Source organism: Lithobates pipiens, unplaced genomic scaffold (assembly GCF_037356315.1).
Source record: "Lithobates pipiens isolate NorthernLeopardFrog02 unplaced genomic scaffold, aLitPip1_a1.2 Scaffold_23, whole genome shotgun sequence".
In the NCBI taxonomy this organism is placed as follows: Eukaryota; Metazoa; Chordata; class Amphibia; order Anura; family Ranidae; genus Lithobates; species Lithobates pipiens.
In genome coordinates this window covers 119,840,631-119,860,472 of record NW_027507785.1, presented here as the reverse complement: position 1 = coordinate 119,860,472, position 19,842 = coordinate 119,840,631, and the positions used below count along the sequence as shown (strand labels likewise).

At 41.6% G+C, this 19,842-nt stretch overlaps 1 protein-coding gene across 3 annotated transcripts in view; it reads left to right on the top strand.

Moving 5' to 3' along the window:
* SFMBT1 (Scm like with four mbt domains 1) overlaps nucleotides 1–19,842 on the top strand; it is a 268,417-nt gene that overhangs the window by 246,320 nt on the left and 2,255 nt on the right. For all 3 annotated transcript variants that reach the window (XM_077452272.1, XM_077452270.1, XM_077452273.1), the window contains 5 exons: nucleotides 2,260–2,369; nucleotides 5,919–6,094; nucleotides 11,682–11,860; nucleotides 17,442–17,636; nucleotides 18,989–19,117. In XM_077452272.1, the coding sequence (XP_077308398.1) occupies nucleotides 2,260–2,369; nucleotides 5,919–6,094; nucleotides 11,682–11,860; nucleotides 17,442–17,636; nucleotides 18,989–19,117 (789 nt within the window). The remainder of the gene's footprint in view (nucleotides 1–2,259; nucleotides 2,370–5,918; nucleotides 6,095–11,681; nucleotides 11,861–17,441; nucleotides 17,637–18,988; nucleotides 19,118–19,842) is intronic.

Here is a 19,842-nt window from a genome sequence, read left to right as displayed (position 1 = left end):
GGGCGTAGATATCTGCGGAAAGGGGCGTATATTCTGCAGATATATATGCCGGAAGTGGGTGCAGATACCTGTACTGTACAGGTACCTGCACCCCCCTCCCCCCTGAAAGGTGCCAATTGTGGCGCTGGAGGGGGGGAGGGTTCCAATGAGCGGAAGCTCCACTTTAGGGTGGACCTCCGCTTTAACCATTTTAGGCCCGTAAGAATTTACCCCCTTCCTGACCAGAGCACTTTTTGTGACACGCTACTATGTCGCTTTAACTGACAAATGCGCGGTCCTGCGACATTTCACCCAAACAAAATTGACGTCCTTTTTTTCCCCACAAATAGAGCTTTCTTTTGGTGCCATTTAATCTCCTCTGCGTTTTTCTTTTTTTGTGCTATAAACAAAAAATAGCGAAAATTTTGAAAAAAAAAAGCAATATTTTTTACTTTTTGCTATAATAAATAAAAAATATATAAAAATCCCCCACAAATATATAAAAAAACAAATTTCTTTGTCAGTTTAGGCCGATATTTATTCTTCTACATATTTTTGGTTAAAAAAAACAAATCGCAATAAGCGTATATTGGTTTGTGCAAAAGTTAGTGTCTACAAAATAGGGGCTAGATTTATGGCCTTTTTATTAATTTTTTTTATTATTAATAATGGTAGCTATCTGCAATTATTATCATGACTGCGACATTATGCTGGACACTTTTGACACTATTTTGGGACCATTATATATACAGCGATCAGTGATATAAAAATGGACTGATTACTGTGTTAATGACACTGGCAGGGAAGGGGTTAAACACTAGGGGGTGATCAAGAAGTTAAGTTTGTCCTAGGGAGTGATTCTAACTGTAGGGGGGGGATTGCTTCACTAGAACATGACAGAGATCACAGCTCCCGATGACAGGGAGCAGTAGATTTTGGTCATGTTGCTAGGCAGAACATGGAAATGCCTTGTTTACAAAGGCATCTTCCCTTTCTGCCACTCCGTGACACTATTGCAGTCCCCCGGTGGACATTGAGTCCGCAGGACCCACAGTCACGAAGCACACGGCGGATGCACGTGCCCACAATGCCGTGATTTAAAGGGGACGTACCTGTACGCCCATTTGCCCTGCCGTGCCATTGTGCCGACCTATATCATCGTGAGCTGGTCGGCATGTGATTAAACATTCACTTCACATTTTTTATTTACCTTTAATTAATTTCTTAAAATATTCACCAGGTATAGCACAGAGGAGGAAAGGACCCCAGAGAAGTTTTGAATGGAGGAAGGCAATAAGGCAGCCGCAGTCTCAACCAACGTGAAATCAGACTACACGGAGATTAAAAAGCTAAGACAATATTGTCACTTAAAACCACACACTCCTCAGGTTCACTCACACTGTCTGAATAGATGACACAAAGCAGATAACCAATTCAGTAGGAGGTCAGGTCAGGCTTTGTCAGTCATGATACTATACATATTTATGCTGTACATAATACCAGATTTTGTTACTTATACAAACTGCTTTTCTTAGTACTTATTGCATATTAGGTAGTGTCTTTGAAATGTTTGGCTCACAATTATTTTGAACAATTGCAAATTGCACTGTATTTTTTTATTGGTTTGAAAATGTAGAGAACATTTCTAGGTAGGGTTACAAAATGATATACAGTACGTTAATTGTACAACACAGGAAACCGGCAGAGCTCACCTACACAATGAGATATAGGCATGTGCCTTTTTAGTGATGGGGAAGGAAGGCCTTCTCCCCTGTTAAAGTGATACTAAAGTCTCGTTCTTTATTATTTTTAAAGAAAAAAAAATGTTATACTTACCTGCTCTGTGTAGTGGTTTTGCACAGAGCGGCCCAGAGCCTCCTCTTCTCGGGTCTCTCTTCTGTGCTCCTGGCCCTTCCCTTCTATTATGTGCCCCCACTGCATGCAGCTTGCTATGGGGACACCCAAGCTGAGGTGCAGCTCCACGTACCCATTCAGACATGGAGTGGCCCTGCCCCCTCCCTCGCCTGATTGTCTGACTTTGACAGCAGCGGGTGCCAATGGCGCCACTGCTGTGTCTCATCCAATCAGGAGGAAGAGTGCCAGGTGACCGAGGCACTCGTGCACATCGCTGGACAGTGATGGTCTCAGGTAAATATTCATTTTCTGTGATTTTACTTTAGTGTTTAGTGGTGCATTTCTGTCAGAATGACAATACTGAGAACACAAGCTAATCAAAATGTTTGCTGCTGCAAGTAAACATACTGTGTTGCTTTACTACAGGTCCTTTCTTTACTCATCAATGCTGCTTACAAACCCAGCCGGGTTTTACGTGAATTAGAATTACAAGATGAGCCATCATGGCCTCAACATGCTGAGATACTAAAAGCCAAGTAAGTGTATTTTAACCACTTCAGCCCCAAAAGAATTTACCCCCTTCCTGACCAGGCCATTTTTTGTGATACGGAACTGCGCCGCTTTAACGGACAATTGCGCGGTTGAGCGATGCTGTACCCAAACAAAATTTACATCCCTTTATTCCCCACAAATAAAGCTTTTTGGTGGTATTTGATCACCTCTGCGTTTTATTTTTTGCACTATAAACAAAAAAGCGACAATTTTGAAAAAAAAAAGTTTACTTTTTTTTTTATAATAAATATCCCAATTAAAAAAATAATAATAATTTTTCCTTAGTTTAGGCCGATATGTAGTATTCTACATGTTTTCGGTAAAAAAAATTGCAATATTTATATATATATATATGCAGTATTTTAAGAGATGAAACTGATATGATTAATTTTAAGCCCTTGTACACACGGTCGGACATTCTGATTGGACAATGTCCAATAGGACCGTGTTGTTGGATAATCCGACAGTGTGTGGGCTCCATTGGACTGTTTCCGTCGGAGTATCCAATGGACCAAGTTTTCCAGCTGGGCTATAAACTTTGTCCGATCATGTGTAGAGAATTCTGATCGGACAAAGTGCCATGCATGCTCAGATCAAATTCCTAGACCAAAGCTATTGGCTACTAGCCTGAACATAGTCCTGTCCTAACGAAATAACGTCATTGCGTTAAGTACGATCGGATTTTCTGACAACTTTGTCCAACTGTGTGTATGCAACAGTTTTGGACAAAATCTGTCGGACAAAATCCAACGGATTTGGTTGTCGAAATGTCCGACCGTATGTACAAGGGCTAACGGTACTAGTAAGGGACATATGGACAAAAATAATACTTAATGTCTTTATTATAAAAGATAAACATCATTTTTTACAAATGTAAAATCATTAGAAAAATGCTTTGGTATCAATACAAAACTCTGTTAATACAAACGTCTAAAGGTCAACGTGTTTCACATCTTTGCTTTGTTTAGGACCTTATATTTTTGACTTAAAACAGAGATTCTGTTCAAAAGACAGAGAAAGACCTATAAGCATTATTTATGTTTGGATTATATCAGAGCATAACTATTTTCAAAAAAGTTATCCAATAAGATAAAAGATGGTATACACGGGACTCATATCTATGAGGAACCCACAAAAAATGATGTGCCAGGTGTCATAAGGGAGTGATCCAACAACCAGTATCTTTAGGAAACAGGATTAATCACTATAAGTAAAAGATCAACATTTTTTTTTTTTTAATTATCAAAACAATTTGATTTATTCTGAAAATGCGACTCAACGTGGAATCAAAACATTAGACATAGGTTTGTAGGCTCACCATAGCACTGAAGTACTTACAAAGGATCGGGTCTTAGTTGAAAAAGGAAGGAGAGGGGGTATAGATATCAACCAAGCAACAGATCAACAAGGGACCCTGCAATTCCTTCAACATTAGGTCCCTAAGAAAATTCCAATATGTAATCAATGCTCCACATAATAAGGATATGGTTAATACCTCCACTAAAATATGAAAACAGACATGAAAAATAAACTATATACCTCAATGCTATGGAGATATAGCTTTAGTGATGCTGTTTAATATGCAGTTGCTCCCTCACTTGTAAAGACAGGGTAATCGATATTCACTACAAATAATAAATACACAAGAGTACTTCCATTCACATTCAATAAATGTAAACAGAGGTGCTAATAAAGGCAGAAAATTACCTCAAGGCCAAGTATAGAAAGATGGAAACTTACCATCTGACTAGTAACAATAGAAACAATGCACCTTGTTGCTATTGCTTTATATCCAATGTCTCCTGCCTCATCTTCCATCAAAGTTCACCATTCAAAAGATCTATAGAATACATAATTGCACATATAGTGAGCTGAAATTAGCTCACATAATGAACATAACCATCTATCCATTAACAGAGCCTCCAATAAACTCACCCATATCTCCCATCTGCAATCATAGCACTATTCAATCAGCCCTTACATTTCAGACTGAATATAAAGCCGTTTTTGGCGCCAAAATGGCATCCTAATTAATGCAATCTACAGGTGAAGTAATGGGAATGCCCTGGTGGCGGGTCGGGATAACAAATAGTAATCAACTGCGCCAAACCGAATTCCAGCTGAAAAACTAAACCGAAACCTTGTGCATGTGCATTGGAGCCGGCGAAAGTGTCACAATGCTGAATAGGAAATGTCCATACTTGGATTGAGAAGCTAGAGCGTCATATAACCAACTATAACCCCCCCCCCCCCCCAAAAAAAAAGTAACGCCAGAGCCACATTCCCTGCCACATCAACCATCTCCTTATGAATCGGATAGCTCACACATCATTGCTGTACAATAAAACTTGGCACCATAAATGGCCTGACAAAAGTGGGAATCCCAGGTTTAATAAACGTATATTGATTGGTTTGGGCAAAAGTTACAAAAGTCTACAAAATAGATTTGTGGCATTTTTATTATTTATTTTTTCCCCAGTAATGGCAGCGATCAGCTATTTATTTTTTTGTTTTTATCGAGACTGCAATATTGCGGTGGACAAATTGGACACTTTTTACACATTTTTGTGACATTTATACAGCGATCAATGCTATAAAAATGCACTGATTGCTGTATAAATGTCACTGGTAGGGAAGGAGTTAACACTAGGGGCCGATCAAGGGGTTAACTGTGTTCCCTAGGTGTGTTCTAACTGTGGAGGGGATAGGACTGACTAGGGGAGGAGACGGATCGTTGTTCCTACTTATTAGGAACACACGATCTGTCTCCTCCTGCCCTAACAGAACCGGGATTTGTGTGTTTACACACAGATCCCGGTTCTTGCTCTGTTAAGAGCGATCCCGGCTGCCCAGCGGTCATCGCACCCGCCGGGCACTTGCATCGGCTCCAGGGACATGCTGCGTCTTAAAAAGCCAATGTACAGCTACGACGGATTGCCCAGGGGAGTCATCCTGCTGCAGTATAACTGTGGCGGCTGGTCAGAAACCAGTTAAAGACCTTTTTTGACACAGTCAAACCCTCTGCACTTCACAAGCAACTAGAATGCCTTTCATGCATGAGTTGGTTAGAAATGCTGTGTGATCCAGTCAGCAGCCTCAAGTTCCTACTAGTTGCTAATACTGTACACAGATTCTAAACACACATCCTGCATTTTACAAAGTGCATGTGACCCACCAATGCTGGCAGTAGGAGGGAGCCTGGGGCTGCTGGCAGGTATTACACAGCTTTTCTTACTGGCTTAGAGTCATAGACCTAGGACAGTGGTGCAAAATGAGTCAGTTGGATGTGACTTTTTTTGGACTTCAGGAGCAGAGGATGCCAAAAGCCTGTCCAGGCACATATAAGATTGTGAGGCTCAAGCCTAGCTTTTCCTTATATCCCAGCTGTGTGGTCACATAACATTCATACAAAAAGCAGTAATACATTTCCCTTGGATCATGGATTAGGTTCTGTAAACCCATTTTATTCACCATTGACAGACCAAGGGTGGGCATGTGAAAAGTCATTGAATTATATTATGTTTGTCTTTCAGATATAAAGGAAAAACATATCGTGCCACAGTAGAACTGATAAGAACATCAGACCAGGTGTCAGACTTCTGTAGGAAAACCTGCATCAAACTGGAATGTTGCCCAAACTTGTTTGGACCATTTATGGTTCTTGATCAGTGCTCTGAAAACTGTTCTGTACTTACAAAGACCAAATATAGTAAGTAGTAGTAAAGATTTCTTTATTGAAAACATACATTTTTTATGAAAATCATGGGGTTTATTTACTAAAGGCAAATCTACTTTACACCGCAAGTGCCCTTGGAAGTGCAGTCGCTGTAGATCTGAGGGGGACATACAAGGAAGATAAAAAACAGCATTTTTGCTTGCACGTGTTTGGATTATAGAAATCAGCAGAGCTTCCCCTAATTTTGATCTTGTAGTGCAAAGTGGATTTGCCTTTAGTAAATAAACCCCAAAATCTCTTAATCCAGTGGCAATCCAAACCTCCTGCACTTTAGATTACCAGTGCAATAGTAAAATACTAGCAACCTGCATTAAGCAATCATTTCAATGCACAAATACCATGATGTCAAGCTGCTTAGGACTGGTGACGTCTATGAAACCTCTCCACTGATTGGCTGTTCTGCAGGCTCTTCAATACAAACCCCAAGTCAGTGCCTGACAAGGCTAGTAAAGCAAAGCCCGCAAACGCTACACATGTAGGAGAGATGGGATGACTTGCAGCAGAAATTGTGACGCTGTTAGTGTCTGCTAGGGCTTGTATAGCAGAGCCCATAACTGTTCAGGGGAGAGAGAATTTATATTGTGCAAAGTAACCACACATTGAGTCAACAGAATAAAAGCTGTGCAGAAACCTATGAAACCTGTTCAGCCAATCAGTGAAGATGCTATCCTAGCCAGTTAGTTATAGACCTCATTAAAGTGATTGTAACATTTTTTTTTTTTTTTAAATATGGTATATTTACATGCTCTGTGCAATGGTTTTGCATAGAGCAGCCTCAATTCTTCTCTTCTGGCACTCTGGGTTTCTCCCCTTATTCGTGTGCCCCCATAGGAAGTCGCTTCTTATGGTGGCATTTGTGCTGTGTGTGTCTTTTGATGCAGATAGTGCCACTCGGCCCTGACCCTGTTCCCTCGTCACTGGATTTGGTTGACAGCAGCAGGAGCCAAAGGTTCCCGCTGCTTCTAATGAAGCGGGAGAGAGAAAGATAGAGAAGTTCCTCTGTTCTTAGGCACAGTGCTGGATCGAGATCTGGCTCAAGTGTGTATTTAAGGGGGAAGAGGGGAGGGGGTGCACATAAGTTTTTTTTTTTTACCTCCATACAGAGAATGAGGGGAAGTGGTTGTAACCTTAAAAAAACTGACGATCCATGACATCGTGGTCAGTTTAATCTTTCCATCATCCTTTACAGCATCTGTCTCCCTCTCTCTTCGTCCCTTCCTCCCTGCCACCTATGTGATCTGTGTGAAGTCCCTGTCGAGGGAATATAGTAGTTGCTAGCGACCACAACCACTGGCAATAATCGCATTTAAAAATCCAACATGCTGGTTGTAATCATGTCAATTGATGGATCAACTTGGGTACAATCCACCAGTCCCTGCTAAACTGGCCAGGACTCGAACCATCTATGGCCAGCTTTAGCTGAATCCCATAAAACACTTGGCGTGGTGTTTAGGGGCTCGTTAAGCTGTTGGTGGTGGTCGGAGAATACAACATGCTAGCAGGTAGAAAATAAACATATCTTTATTGACCTGCATTTAGAAAGTTTAATAGCCAATTCCTTTTGAAACAGGATGACAAATTACTTTCAAAAATATACTTTTAGTCAGTCTTCATTTGGAGAGCGATAACCCTAACTACCAAGACCTGAGTTGTGCCTTGGTCTAGCTCGTCAGTACATCTGAAAGAGGGCAAACACACAAAAGTAGGTATGATATGAAATGAAATAAAGGTTGGGTAACAACAATCGGTCCAGTAAAGTAGTAAATGCCCGGATTACTTCAGTTTTGGTATGTATCTGCTGTAACAGGAGGAACTCCAGCGCCCCACTTGATAATATAAGAAGGGACCCCCTGTTTGAAAGCTGCAGATGCTTCCCCAATCCTGAATGAATTTACAGAAAATTGTTTTGGATTTAAGCTTAATTTTGCAATTTAAAATCCTGAACTGTTTTGAGGTGAGAGGGAAAAGGGAGCAAAGGGCTTTCCAGTGGAGTGATTACAGGGACAGTCAAACGCTTCAACCGGACACCAGTTGCTATTGGTTCTGTAATACTTTAAATGGACAAAAATGGACAGATTATCAGGAGTTTGCAGGGACTTGAAGTGCTGGACACCTGACAGATACAACTTGATGGTGTTGGTGGATAAGGCCAATTTGTTGCATATGCAATATGCAGCAAAAGCCATCAAATAATTGATGTCCTCGGGGCAACTGCAAGGGTAGATAGTCATGAACCTGTGAAAAATCTTCCAACCCATAGTATAAGCCTTCAGTGTATTACTTGATAGTGAACTATTAGCCAGAACATGACTAATCCATGACCAGCAGGGAGTAAGGAGGAACCGGCTTGCCCACCAGCTCTGCTTCCGCATGCTGTAAGAAAAATGTAGGCATTTTAAGTCGAGATAATGCATCGTCTGCACCATTGTAATTTCTACTGATGAATTATCCCTGGAAATGAAACTTGTATGTCAAGCCTAGCCATGTCAACCTGCACATGAAGGACATGATGAGAAAGGACCCCGATCTGCCTTTATTATTAATTTTGGCTGTAATCAAATTATCAGTAAAGAAAATCACTGAGTTCCTGACCAAACTGGTCCCCATGTGACTGCTGCCGCCAGTATTGGGTAATTTTCAAACAATGCCGAAGTATGAGCAAACTTGGGCAAACAAAATACTTCCGAGGGCCACCAACCATTTCCGACAAAAAATGTCCACCAAACCGACTGACGCAGTGGCGTCTGAAACACTTTTGGAGACTTGCTCGTCGGTTGTGGAATGAGCATGAAAATGCCATTCCAATCACACAAGAACTGGTCCCACATGATTAGGTCGGCTTGTGCATTAGCTTGCAACCTGATGACGAGTCAGAGTTCTGATACAGGGGTAATAGGGCCAGTAACTGGGAAACAAAGATCTACCCCTTGGAATAATTATCATGGCATGATTCAGAATCCCCAAAAGCGACTTTAAGTCTCTCTTTTTTGGAACAGGGGACCGGACAAAACGATAGTCTGACGTATCCCTGGGCAAACTCCCAATCATGAGATGAGAGTAATGCCAAAAAAATTTATATTGGCCAGACCTTCCACTTTACGGGCAGCCAATAGGACGTTTAACTCAGAAAAATGCCCTGTAAGAGACTGCGGATCCTTGGGCAGACAACCAGGGTCTTCTAACAGCAGGAAATAGTCTATATAATGCACTGTCCCCTGACAACCTTTGCAGCTACCTAAGATACAATGGAGTGCTTGGGCAAAGATGTCAAACAAGCAAGGAGTGCTTTTTGACCCGAATGTTAACCTGGTGGAGAAATATTAACATTCTCACCATTTGATGCCATGCCATTGCCAGAGGACAGGTTTGATAGGAAGTAGCTTGAACGCATCGGTAATATCCGCTTTGGATAACCAAGTCCCCCTGGCTAATTGTAGAATATGCTGGATAGCCAAATCCATGGATAAATGTTCAGTGAAAATTCCTCCGAGCGAATCATGGAATTGAGACTTGGGATGTGAGATAAATGAGGCGCAGACAAATTGTAACAAATTGGTGGCAAAACAAACGGACCAATCACAAACCCCTTGGACACTTTCATAGGTTGGACTTTATGGACTTGTGTCTTTTTTAAACCTCACCTACTATGAAACTTCTGCCTCCAGTAACTGATTAGTGTGGCTGTCTGCTAACAACAAATTACTCAAAAGACTCAAGTTGGAAGAGTAAGGAGGCCTGTGTGAAAACCTACTGAAAATCCATCCAGCAGGAACCGTCTGAAGGCTGGGGATGGGTGATTTTCTAAATAAGTCCCTAGCAAGGAGACACTGACTTGGCCTACTCATGACGAACAGGGCTTGACAAGACAGATGGACTTGGGGTGAGCTCTGAGGAAATTGGCGCAGACGTGCAGGAGTCCGCATTGGTTGTAATTGCAACCTGAATAATTATAATTGTTGCACAGTTAAGCCTTACCCAGGTAATGGATAGGCCTACCCAGTTTGTCCATGTGCCCTGCTGACCACTGACAATTAATGCACACAGGAGATTGTTGTTTAGCGAAATGCCTGCAAAATAGTCCCATGTCAATGTTGTTCCAGCATGTCACCACCTGGAACTGTGCCCACCTGGCTGCCACCTTCGCAAGAAAGACAGATGAGAATGTAAAAAATGCATCCACCGTACTTGTGTGAAAGTCCCCCCACCTTGGTGACTTTAATGTAAAGCAGGAGTCCACCTGTGAATATAACAGGTATATGCAAGTACATCCTATCAGCAAGGGGTATAACAACATAATAGAAAAATGGAGATATGGAGAAAAGGTCACTTATGTTGAGCAGCAAACATGAATAAAACTTAACCAGTGACCCCCCCCCCCCCCCCACCACCACCCACAATATGGATGGTGTGGTATGGCAGACAGATGATGGCCCAGCATAGTAACAGCTGTAAAAGGACCCTGCAGTACTGCTCCCCATCCCAGTCTGTAGGATGCTGAGTAACAACCCACCCCTCCCACTCTATGAGCTTGAGATTGACAAAAGAACCAAGCTGTGCGTGCACCCCTCCACCACAAATTGTGCCTGCATGCAGCAACATGAGGCTGATGCACAACATGGACCTGCAAATGACGGATGAGGAGTTGTGCAGCCATGCACTACAAGTCCCAGTCCAGCATTTTTTTTTTCTAAACTGATGCTCCTAGTTCCACAGCACCCAACAGAACAGAGCCCCAACTGCACTGAGTCGCAGTGACCCCAACTTGCGGCTGCATCCCCTATCATGCTCCTAGTACAGCGCAGGGTGCACAGCATCTGTGCGTGGGCAGAGAAAACCACCAGATAGACCTGTCTACCCCCCTGCCTGGGGGCCTGCAACATCCTCCAGATCTCCCCTGTGCAATGGTTCCTTAACTCTCCACTGTGCCCCCCACCCCACAGGCTGACTGGCCCCTCACCTACTTCCCTTTGAGCGCCCGACAAAGAAGAGTGGAGTGGCCACCCTACCTGCCTCGGCACGCCACAGAGTTCCCTCTGGCCAGCCTTCTAACTTGTCCTGTAAGGTTAAATATATACAAGCTCTTATGTTGAGACATGCTTAACATTTTTTAGCAGAGGCACAAAATAAGGTTGACATCTTGTAACATAACCCATAAAACTGCATTCTGACAATATAGACCTTTTCAAAGTGACCTTTTGAGAGCTGTCATTGCTAACTCATGCCTTCACTGGCTGAGTTACTTAGATGGAATAAGCATGAAGCAAGTGAAGTCTGAACTTCTTGCCTGCATAATAGTTCTAGGTCTGTGTGTCTCAAGTCAGCAGTGACAGAGCTCATATTTCTATTATAAACTACAGAGGTAGTTAATTTGTGTAACGACCCATTATTTGTATGACAGTAGTTTAGAGGTTGATGCAGTTGCTATTTTGTGAGAGTTGGGTTTGTCCACAAAGCAGCCACTACTTTGTTAATTTTTAGAATGTATGCTCTATATAGGGAGTAGTCTTGTCAGTATATAACTTGAATTTTAACTCGTCATTTAATTCACCATTTTATTTAGCTCATTATTATGGAAAGCGCCGTGTGCGGAACTTAACCAATCCATCTGGAATTTTGCGTAGCATAGAAGCTACACTAAAAAAACCTGCCAAGAGGAGGAGGAGGAAGAAGCATTTCTTTGTCCATAAGAAAAAGCGGTCATCCAATTCTTTAGACAACACTCCTGCAGGAAGCCCTCAGGTAATTATTTCCTAAGGTCATACAGATAAATGTAAGCCTGCTTCATTACAATTTTAACTTATAATGTGGCTTGCTCAAGTGACTGAGGCAATAAATGGAAACAAACAGCTTCTGGTCAGTGCTCTTAGACAGGATAGTTTTGGTTTATTAGAACAATGGTTTAAATCGCCCATTGCACATTATTGGTGTATTGCTTACATTTTTGAACCACTTCAGCCCCAGAAGAATTTACCCCCTTCCTGACCAGAGCACTTTTTGTGATTCGGCACCCCCAAAAAATATAAAAAAGAAAAAAAAGTTTAATCAGTTTAGGCCGATACGTATTCTTCTATATATTTTTAATTAAAATCGCAATAAGTGTTTATTGATTGGTTTACGCAAAAATTATAGCGTCTTCAGAATGGGGATGGTTTTATGCCATTTTTATTGATATTTTTTTTTTTTTACTAGTAACGGCGGGGATCAGCGGATTTATTGTGACTGCGACATTATGGCGGACACATTGTACAAATTTTGACACATTTTTGGGACCATTGGCATTAATACAGCGATCAATGCAAAAAAAAATTGCAATGATTACTGTAAAAATGTCACTGGCAGTTAAGGGGTTAACCACTAGGTGGTCCTGTAGGGGTTAAATGTGTGTGACACGTCACTGATTAGTGTGATTCTAACGGGGGGGCTGTGTGTGATACGTCACTGATTACCGATCCCGATTACAGGGTGAGCTGATCAGTGAGAGTGTCACTAGGCAGAATGGGGAGATGCTTGTTTACATTCGCCTCACCCTAAGATGATCCAGTCCGTGAGGCAATCAGGGTCACGGAGCTCCCGACACGTGCCCGCAAGCCGCCTCTTAAAGGGCAATGTAAGGGTACGTTAATCTGCCTGTACGTGCCCTTCTGCCGCAGTATATCTGTGTGAGGCGGTCGGGAAGCGGTTAACCACTTAAGCCCCGGACCAAAAAGTGGTCTGCCAAAGACCAGACCACTTTTTGTGATTCAGCACTGCGTCACTTAAACTGACAATTGCACGTCATGCGATGTGACTCCCAAACAAAATTGACGTCCTTTTTTTCCCACAAATAGAGCTTTCTTTTGGTGGTATTTGATCACCTCTGTGGTTTTTATTTTTTGCGCTATAAACAAAAAAAAAGCGCCAATTTTGAAAAAAACATTATTTTTTACTTTTTGCTATAATAAATATCCCCCAAAAAATATATATATAAAAAAAAAATGTCCTCCGTTTAGGCCGATACGTATTCTTCTACATATTTTTGGTAACAAAACAAAAACGCAACAAGCGTATATTGATTGGTTTGCACAAAAGTTATAGCATCTACAAAATAGGGGATAGATTTATGGCATTTTTATAATTTTTTTTTTTTTACTAGTAATGGTGGCGATCATCGATTTTTATCGTGATTGCGACATTATGGTGGACAATTTTGACACATTTTTGGGACCATTGGCATTAATACAGCGATCAGTGCAATTAAAATTGCATTGATTACTGTAAAAATTTCACTGGCAGTGAAGGGGTTAACACTAGGGGGCAGGGGAGTGGTTAATATGTATCCTATTTTGTGTTCTAACTGAAGGGGGCATGGGACTGTGCAGGGAAACCAACAGATCGCTGTCCATACTCTGTATGGACAGATGATCTGTCAGTTCCCTGCTCAGAGAACTGGAAACTGTGTGTTTACACACACAGCTGCCGGTTCTCCATGTGCCCCGAGCAATCGAGACCGTCGGGCACTCGCATCGGGTCGGGGGGTGCGCGCGCCTCCGGCAGGAAGCATAGTCTTCATATGTCTGGGGTAGAGTGGCAACAGGGAAGACTATATTTTTTGCAAAGAAAAACATCCAAGCCTGGGTAAAATTTGCAAAAACGCATCAGGAGTCTCCCAAAAGCATGTGGGAAAATGTTATGGTCTGATGAAACCAAAGTTGAACTCTTTGGCCATAATTCCAAAAGATATGTTTGGTGCAAATCACCAAAAGAACATAATACCCACAGTGAAGCATGGCGGTGGCAGCATCAAGTTTTGGGGCTGTTTTTCCTTAGCTGGAACAGGGGCCTTAGTCAAGGTGAAGGGAATTATGAACTAGAGGTGCGCCAAAAATTATCGGCCAAAATTTTTTTATTTTTTTTGTATCTGCAAAAGGGAAAAAAAAAGAAGATACGAAAGGGGCGGGGTCTGCCCCGGGGTGCTGCCCATTGCAGGAGTGTTATCCTGGCGGGCCCAGTCCTCCCCTCCCTCCTCCTCTCTGCGATCTCCGCGTGTCATGGAGCTGAATTGCACAGACTGCAGTAACAATGTCCCGCTTCCTGTGACAGACGGCACACTGATCCAATGGTGGGACATTGAATCAGTGTGATGTGATCACAGGAGGCGAGACATTGTTACTGCGACCGGGCAATCCAAATCTGCTGTGTGACATACGGAGATCGCCGCTGTGATCTGGGCACAGGCAGGCTGCAATTGGCAGGCACTAGGGAGGTTGCTGGGCACAGGCAGGCTGCATCCACAGGCACTGGGAGGCTGATGAGCACAGGTAAACTGCATCCACAGGCACTGGTGAGGCTTCCAGGCACAGGCAGGCTGCATATGATGGCCAATGGTTAGGCTGCTGGGCACAGGCAGGCTGCATATGATGGGCAATGGTAAGGCTGCTGGGCATAGGACATGATACAAGAGATGGTTAGAGACTAGAGCATTTTTCTTTATCTTTCTTGCAATAAGGCGCCAACAATAAATTCATATTAATTCATATTAACTTAAATTGATGATATTAATTAAAAGGTCGATAATAATACGATATATAAAAATATAATTATTTTGTAAAAACTATTTTTCTGCAAAGTTCATCCTGTATTTTTGGTTTTAGCACAAAAATTTCCATTTGGTTAACCCCTATTATGAGCAGTTTCAAATACCAGTCAATATTGGCAAAAACCTTCAGGCTTCTGCTAGAAAGCTGAACATGAAGAGGAACTTCATCTTTCAGCCTGGCAGTGACCCAAAACATGCATCCAACTCCACAAAGGAATGGCTTCAGCAGAAGATTAAAGTTTTGGAATGGCCCAGACCTGAATCCGATTTGAAAATCTGTGGGGTGATCTGAAGAGGGCTGTGCACAAGAGATGACTTTGCAATCTGACAGACAAAGAAGAGTGGGCAAATATTGCCAATTCAAAATGTGCCATGCTGATAGGCTCATACCCAAAAAGACTGAGTGCTGTAATAAAATCAAAAGGTGCTTTAACAAAGTATTAATCTAAGGATGTGCACACTTATGCAACAATATTATTTTAGTTTATTTTTACTTCCCTCCACCTAAAAGATTTCAATGTGTTATCCAACTGAGTTCTACAGTTTTTTGGTCACATTTAAATGTGGAAAAAGTTCTGAAATGATTCATCTTTGTCTCATTTTTTTTACATCACAGAAACCTGACATATTAACAGGTGTGTGTGTGTGTAGACCTTTTATATCCACTGTCATTTTGTATATACCATACCTGTGGGGTGCCTCTAGAAGCTGCTGCATAAATCATTGTGGTAAACACCGTTGCTACAGTGATCTCAACTAGCTTCTGGGTTCCATGCCAAGCGGCTGCCCTGCTGCATTTTGAACACAGGAGGTCACCCACTCAACACGGGCGCCATTCATAGATTATAGTTTTCTCGATCAATGCAAAGCATTCTCTTATTGGACAAGGTGGAGAGGTGGGGATGCGAAAGTCACATGGAACTCTTATTTAATTAAATTTTTAAATAAAACTTTTCAGTTTTTAGATCACATATCTTATTTTAGACACAGAGTTAATGTGATGGGGCCTCTTCTCTGCAAGCAGTGGGCTGCCTATTTGAAGTTATTCAAATTTCAGTAAATGGGTGTCAGTATGGAATAGTGGGTGTTACTAGGCTGGCTGAAATTGCAAGCAGACTGCCCTAAGTAACAACCACATGACCGCCATGAATCAAGGAACTGAAATCCAATGAATAAAAGGAATGGGACAGGGATAGTAAGACATCTCTAGACATCCTTCAGTTGGGTAATAAGAGAGGCTCTATCTGACTTGCTACAGCTTTTTATGCACATTGTGAGAAGCTCTGTGAGATTCAAGTACAGGAAAGGAGTTTCTACAGCTGTGCCTGTAGAGGTAGGCTGGAGTTCAGCTTTAAATAAATTATGGATTCGTATACAAGACCAAACTAATTAGGCTGATGAATGAAGAAATTTGAAATCTGCATGTTAGCAATGTAATGAAGGAGGCGTAGACTCTGATGGGGCTCTGAAGGCATTCCTAGAGGTGGAGATATGAGGGCATATTGGGACAGACAGCTATCTGGTGTTCCTGCTGCTCCTTATGTTCAGGCAACTAGCAACAAATGCAGATCTTAGCCCTTGTACACACGGTCGGACATTCTGACGGAAAATGTCCAATCAGACCGTGTTTTCAGATAATCCGAACGTGTGTGGGCTCCATCGGACTATTTCTGTCGGAATATCCGACCGACAAAGTTTTAGAGCTGGGCTATAAAATTTTCCAACAACATAGTCAGATCGGACTTTGTCCGATTTTTGTAGAGAATTCCGATCCCGTCGTAATGAAATAACGCCATCGCGTTCCGAACGATCGGATTTTCCGACAACTTTGTCCGACTGTGTGTATGTAACACCAGTTTCGGACAAAATCCGTCAGACAAAATCCGATGGATTTTGTTGTCGGAATGTCCGACCGTGTGTACAAGGGCTTAGAGTGGTTGGATAATAATCAATTATTTCACCATATATTGTAAAGTCTACATATACATATAACACAGATTGTTCCCCTGGGAAAAAAATGTCGTTAATAATTGCCTTTTCTATTGAGAAAAGCAAACAGACCTCTCGTGCACTTACACCACCATTTATTGTACTCATTGGTGAAGTCAGAGAAGAATGATGCCAGCAATTCAACAGCTTGGGAGAGGGGTGGCTATGGAGCATGTCATCTTTGTCAATATTATATGCCTTCAAAATAAAACTTGTACAAAGCAACCGTCAATAGGAACAGCTGAACAAATTGGTGTTTAAACTTGATGAAAAATAGTGCTTGTATGCCAAGGACTGCTTTTTGACTTTACTCCTTGATGTTCATACATCACAAATGGTATAGTAGCACAATGGTTAGTACTACTGATTAACAACACTTGCATATATCGCTTCGGGACTCTTATCTTTGCTTTTTGGCTTCTTCTCCTTCCTAAAATCATGCTGGGATGGTGGTTCTTCCTTATATAGACCCTGTGCATCTGTCTACAAAGATATGAGCGACTGTAGCAGAGGCCCTAGAATTGCGCAGTACAAATTAGCGTCCTTTTTAGTATTATCACATGACACGTGCGGGTGCAATGCCATATTTTATATAACTTGTATTTATTATGTGATGCTAGCATTTGTGTCATAAACTCTTGAAAACCCCATGGTATGTGACTTCTAGATGAAGAGCAAGTATTCAGCATCAAAAGATTACATCTTATTTACAGCCTGCCTAATCTAAATGTTTTATATTTGTTTCATCCACTGTAGGGGAGTGGTGATGAGGAGGAGGAAGATGAAGATGATTCTCCTAGTGAGGAGAGTGTCCAGGAGCACCAGGAGGGCTCAGAACCTTCAGGAAAGGGGTCTTCATCTGCCTCACCAACTCGCAGTGAACTTTCACTGACTTGTGAGAAGAAAGTGAAACCATGGTTCCTAAACAGTGATAAACTTCTTTCAGCTAAGGTATACTACAAAGGGATTCCAGTGATGCAGCTTCTTTTCCTCATAGTGATATTTGCATAACAAACACTGAAAACTTCATGCAAGGAAGTATAACTTGTATGGTAAAGGAAGAAGATGCAGACTTCTTACCGTAAAAAAAAGAAATTGGTGTTATTCTCATACCTTCCCTGTCAAAGTTAGTGCAACAGTGTTGGCCAATAGAGAGGCAAATCCAAAATCTTTTTTTCAGATACAGGTACCTAGAGTGGGGTTTGCCTAAGGTATTAGCTACAGCCAGGCCCCATAGTACTGAGGGCTTGTGGTCCTCTTTGACCACTGTGCCAAGTATACTGATAATGGCACTTTCTGCCTCACTGAGACCTTATATGGCCTTTGCTCAGTGGTGGGTTTGAAGTGTTCTGATGTTGCTTTAAAACTGTCAGGAAGCATAGGCTTCTGATGAATAGAGATGCATTGAACCTTGAAAACTATAGCCCTCAAACACAATAGAATGAGGAAATAAGAACATTTTGATTGAAAAAAATTAAAATTCTAGCTAGCTTAAAAACAGAGTAGGTGCACATTCGCAAGAGATTTTAAATCCGCTCCAAAGACTGCCTTCTGGGTATACAGATTTAAGTTTCCCAGGAGGCTGCAGGACTGGTGGGCTTATTACTGCATTAATGCTGCAAATATAATTTAGGTAATTTTATATCTTTACTTGGGTGGGCATTGCAAGGGATGCCCATATGATAGGTTAAGTTTAAAGGATGAGTTCACCTTTTAAAAAAGTAATAATAATAAAAAAATCACATTTTTTTTGCAGGTAAAAAAATGTGATTACGATTTGTTTTTTTGGTTTTGTTTTTTCGGAAGCCTGGAAAGCAGATCACTGGTGCCATGCAGAACTCATGCAGACTGTCAGTGTAAGCTGTGTGCCCACACTTTCACACAGATTGGAAAAACCAATGCACTACCACAGTGCTCAACAGCACCCTGGTAGTTCATTGAGAACTACAAGCCAACAGCCTCAAGGGATGTTGGTACTTGTGGCTCATTCATTCACAAAACTCTGTGAAAAATGATGTGACCGTGTGGGAGGAGCCTCGTACACACTCTTTTCAAAAAGTGACAGCTGGTATGGGAAACTTCTCCCTGTACTGCTGTCACACAGAATCAGTGGATCCCCGAGCAGCCGCAGGAGTAACAGGTGCAACTTATCCTTTCATAAAGCTTAAAGCACAGAAGTATGAGAGCTGAGTCACAGAAAAGAGTATGAACATATCAGGAATCCACACATTTTACTAGCTGCATACTTGTTCCAGGTCAGTTGTATTGTATGTATTCTATGTATTATGGTTGTCTCTTTGCAGGATATCCGTATTGAAGTTACAGAACCTTTGTCACTGAATGGAAGCCCGCTAGACTGGACTGTCACTGATGTAGTAGATTACATCAAGTCAACAGACTGCTCACATTTGGCTAAACTTTTCCAAGACCAGGTAAGAAAACTTTGATCTGTCTAGTACCATCAGTGTACAGAATGCCTTCAGGTAGCCATATTGCATTGCAAAAAGGTAATTTTTATTAACATTCAATTACAATATGACTTGTAGCAATTGTATACGATATATATATATATATATATATGATTTTTTTTTTTTTTTGTGCTCATTTTTTTCCCCCAAAAAAGGCGCCCTTTAAGTTTTGAAAATCTTGAACCGATTGGTTGCCATGTACAGCTGCTTCAGATTGCTGCAGTTTTAGTACATTTTCCTCTGTCTTCACTTTCTGTTAAACACACCTAGGACCAAAGGGCACTCCCACTGTTTAAATGATCAAGTCAGTTATTTTATCTTTTTTGACTGAATTTTTTTTTTTGTTTTACAATGAAGTCTTTGCTCACTCACTGTAGCCCTTGCATTACCAGTGTTTGTGATCTACGTTTGGGGTGTCATTATATTGACACCTGCAGCAGATTGCACAACCAGTGCAATTTGTACACGGTGCTGGAAACACGCACTCATTTTTGGGTGTATACAAGCCTTTAAAATGTAAACGGCAGACATGAAATATGAAAGGTTCATTCCCTCTATACAGTGTACTTGTCTCTCATAAAAGTGTAATTTCTGCATACGGCTGGTTCCTCTGTTATCAGGATGAGTCACTACTGGCAGCTTTTTGCGACACCAAGAATTACAATGGTGATAGGAGAGGGAGCTGCAGA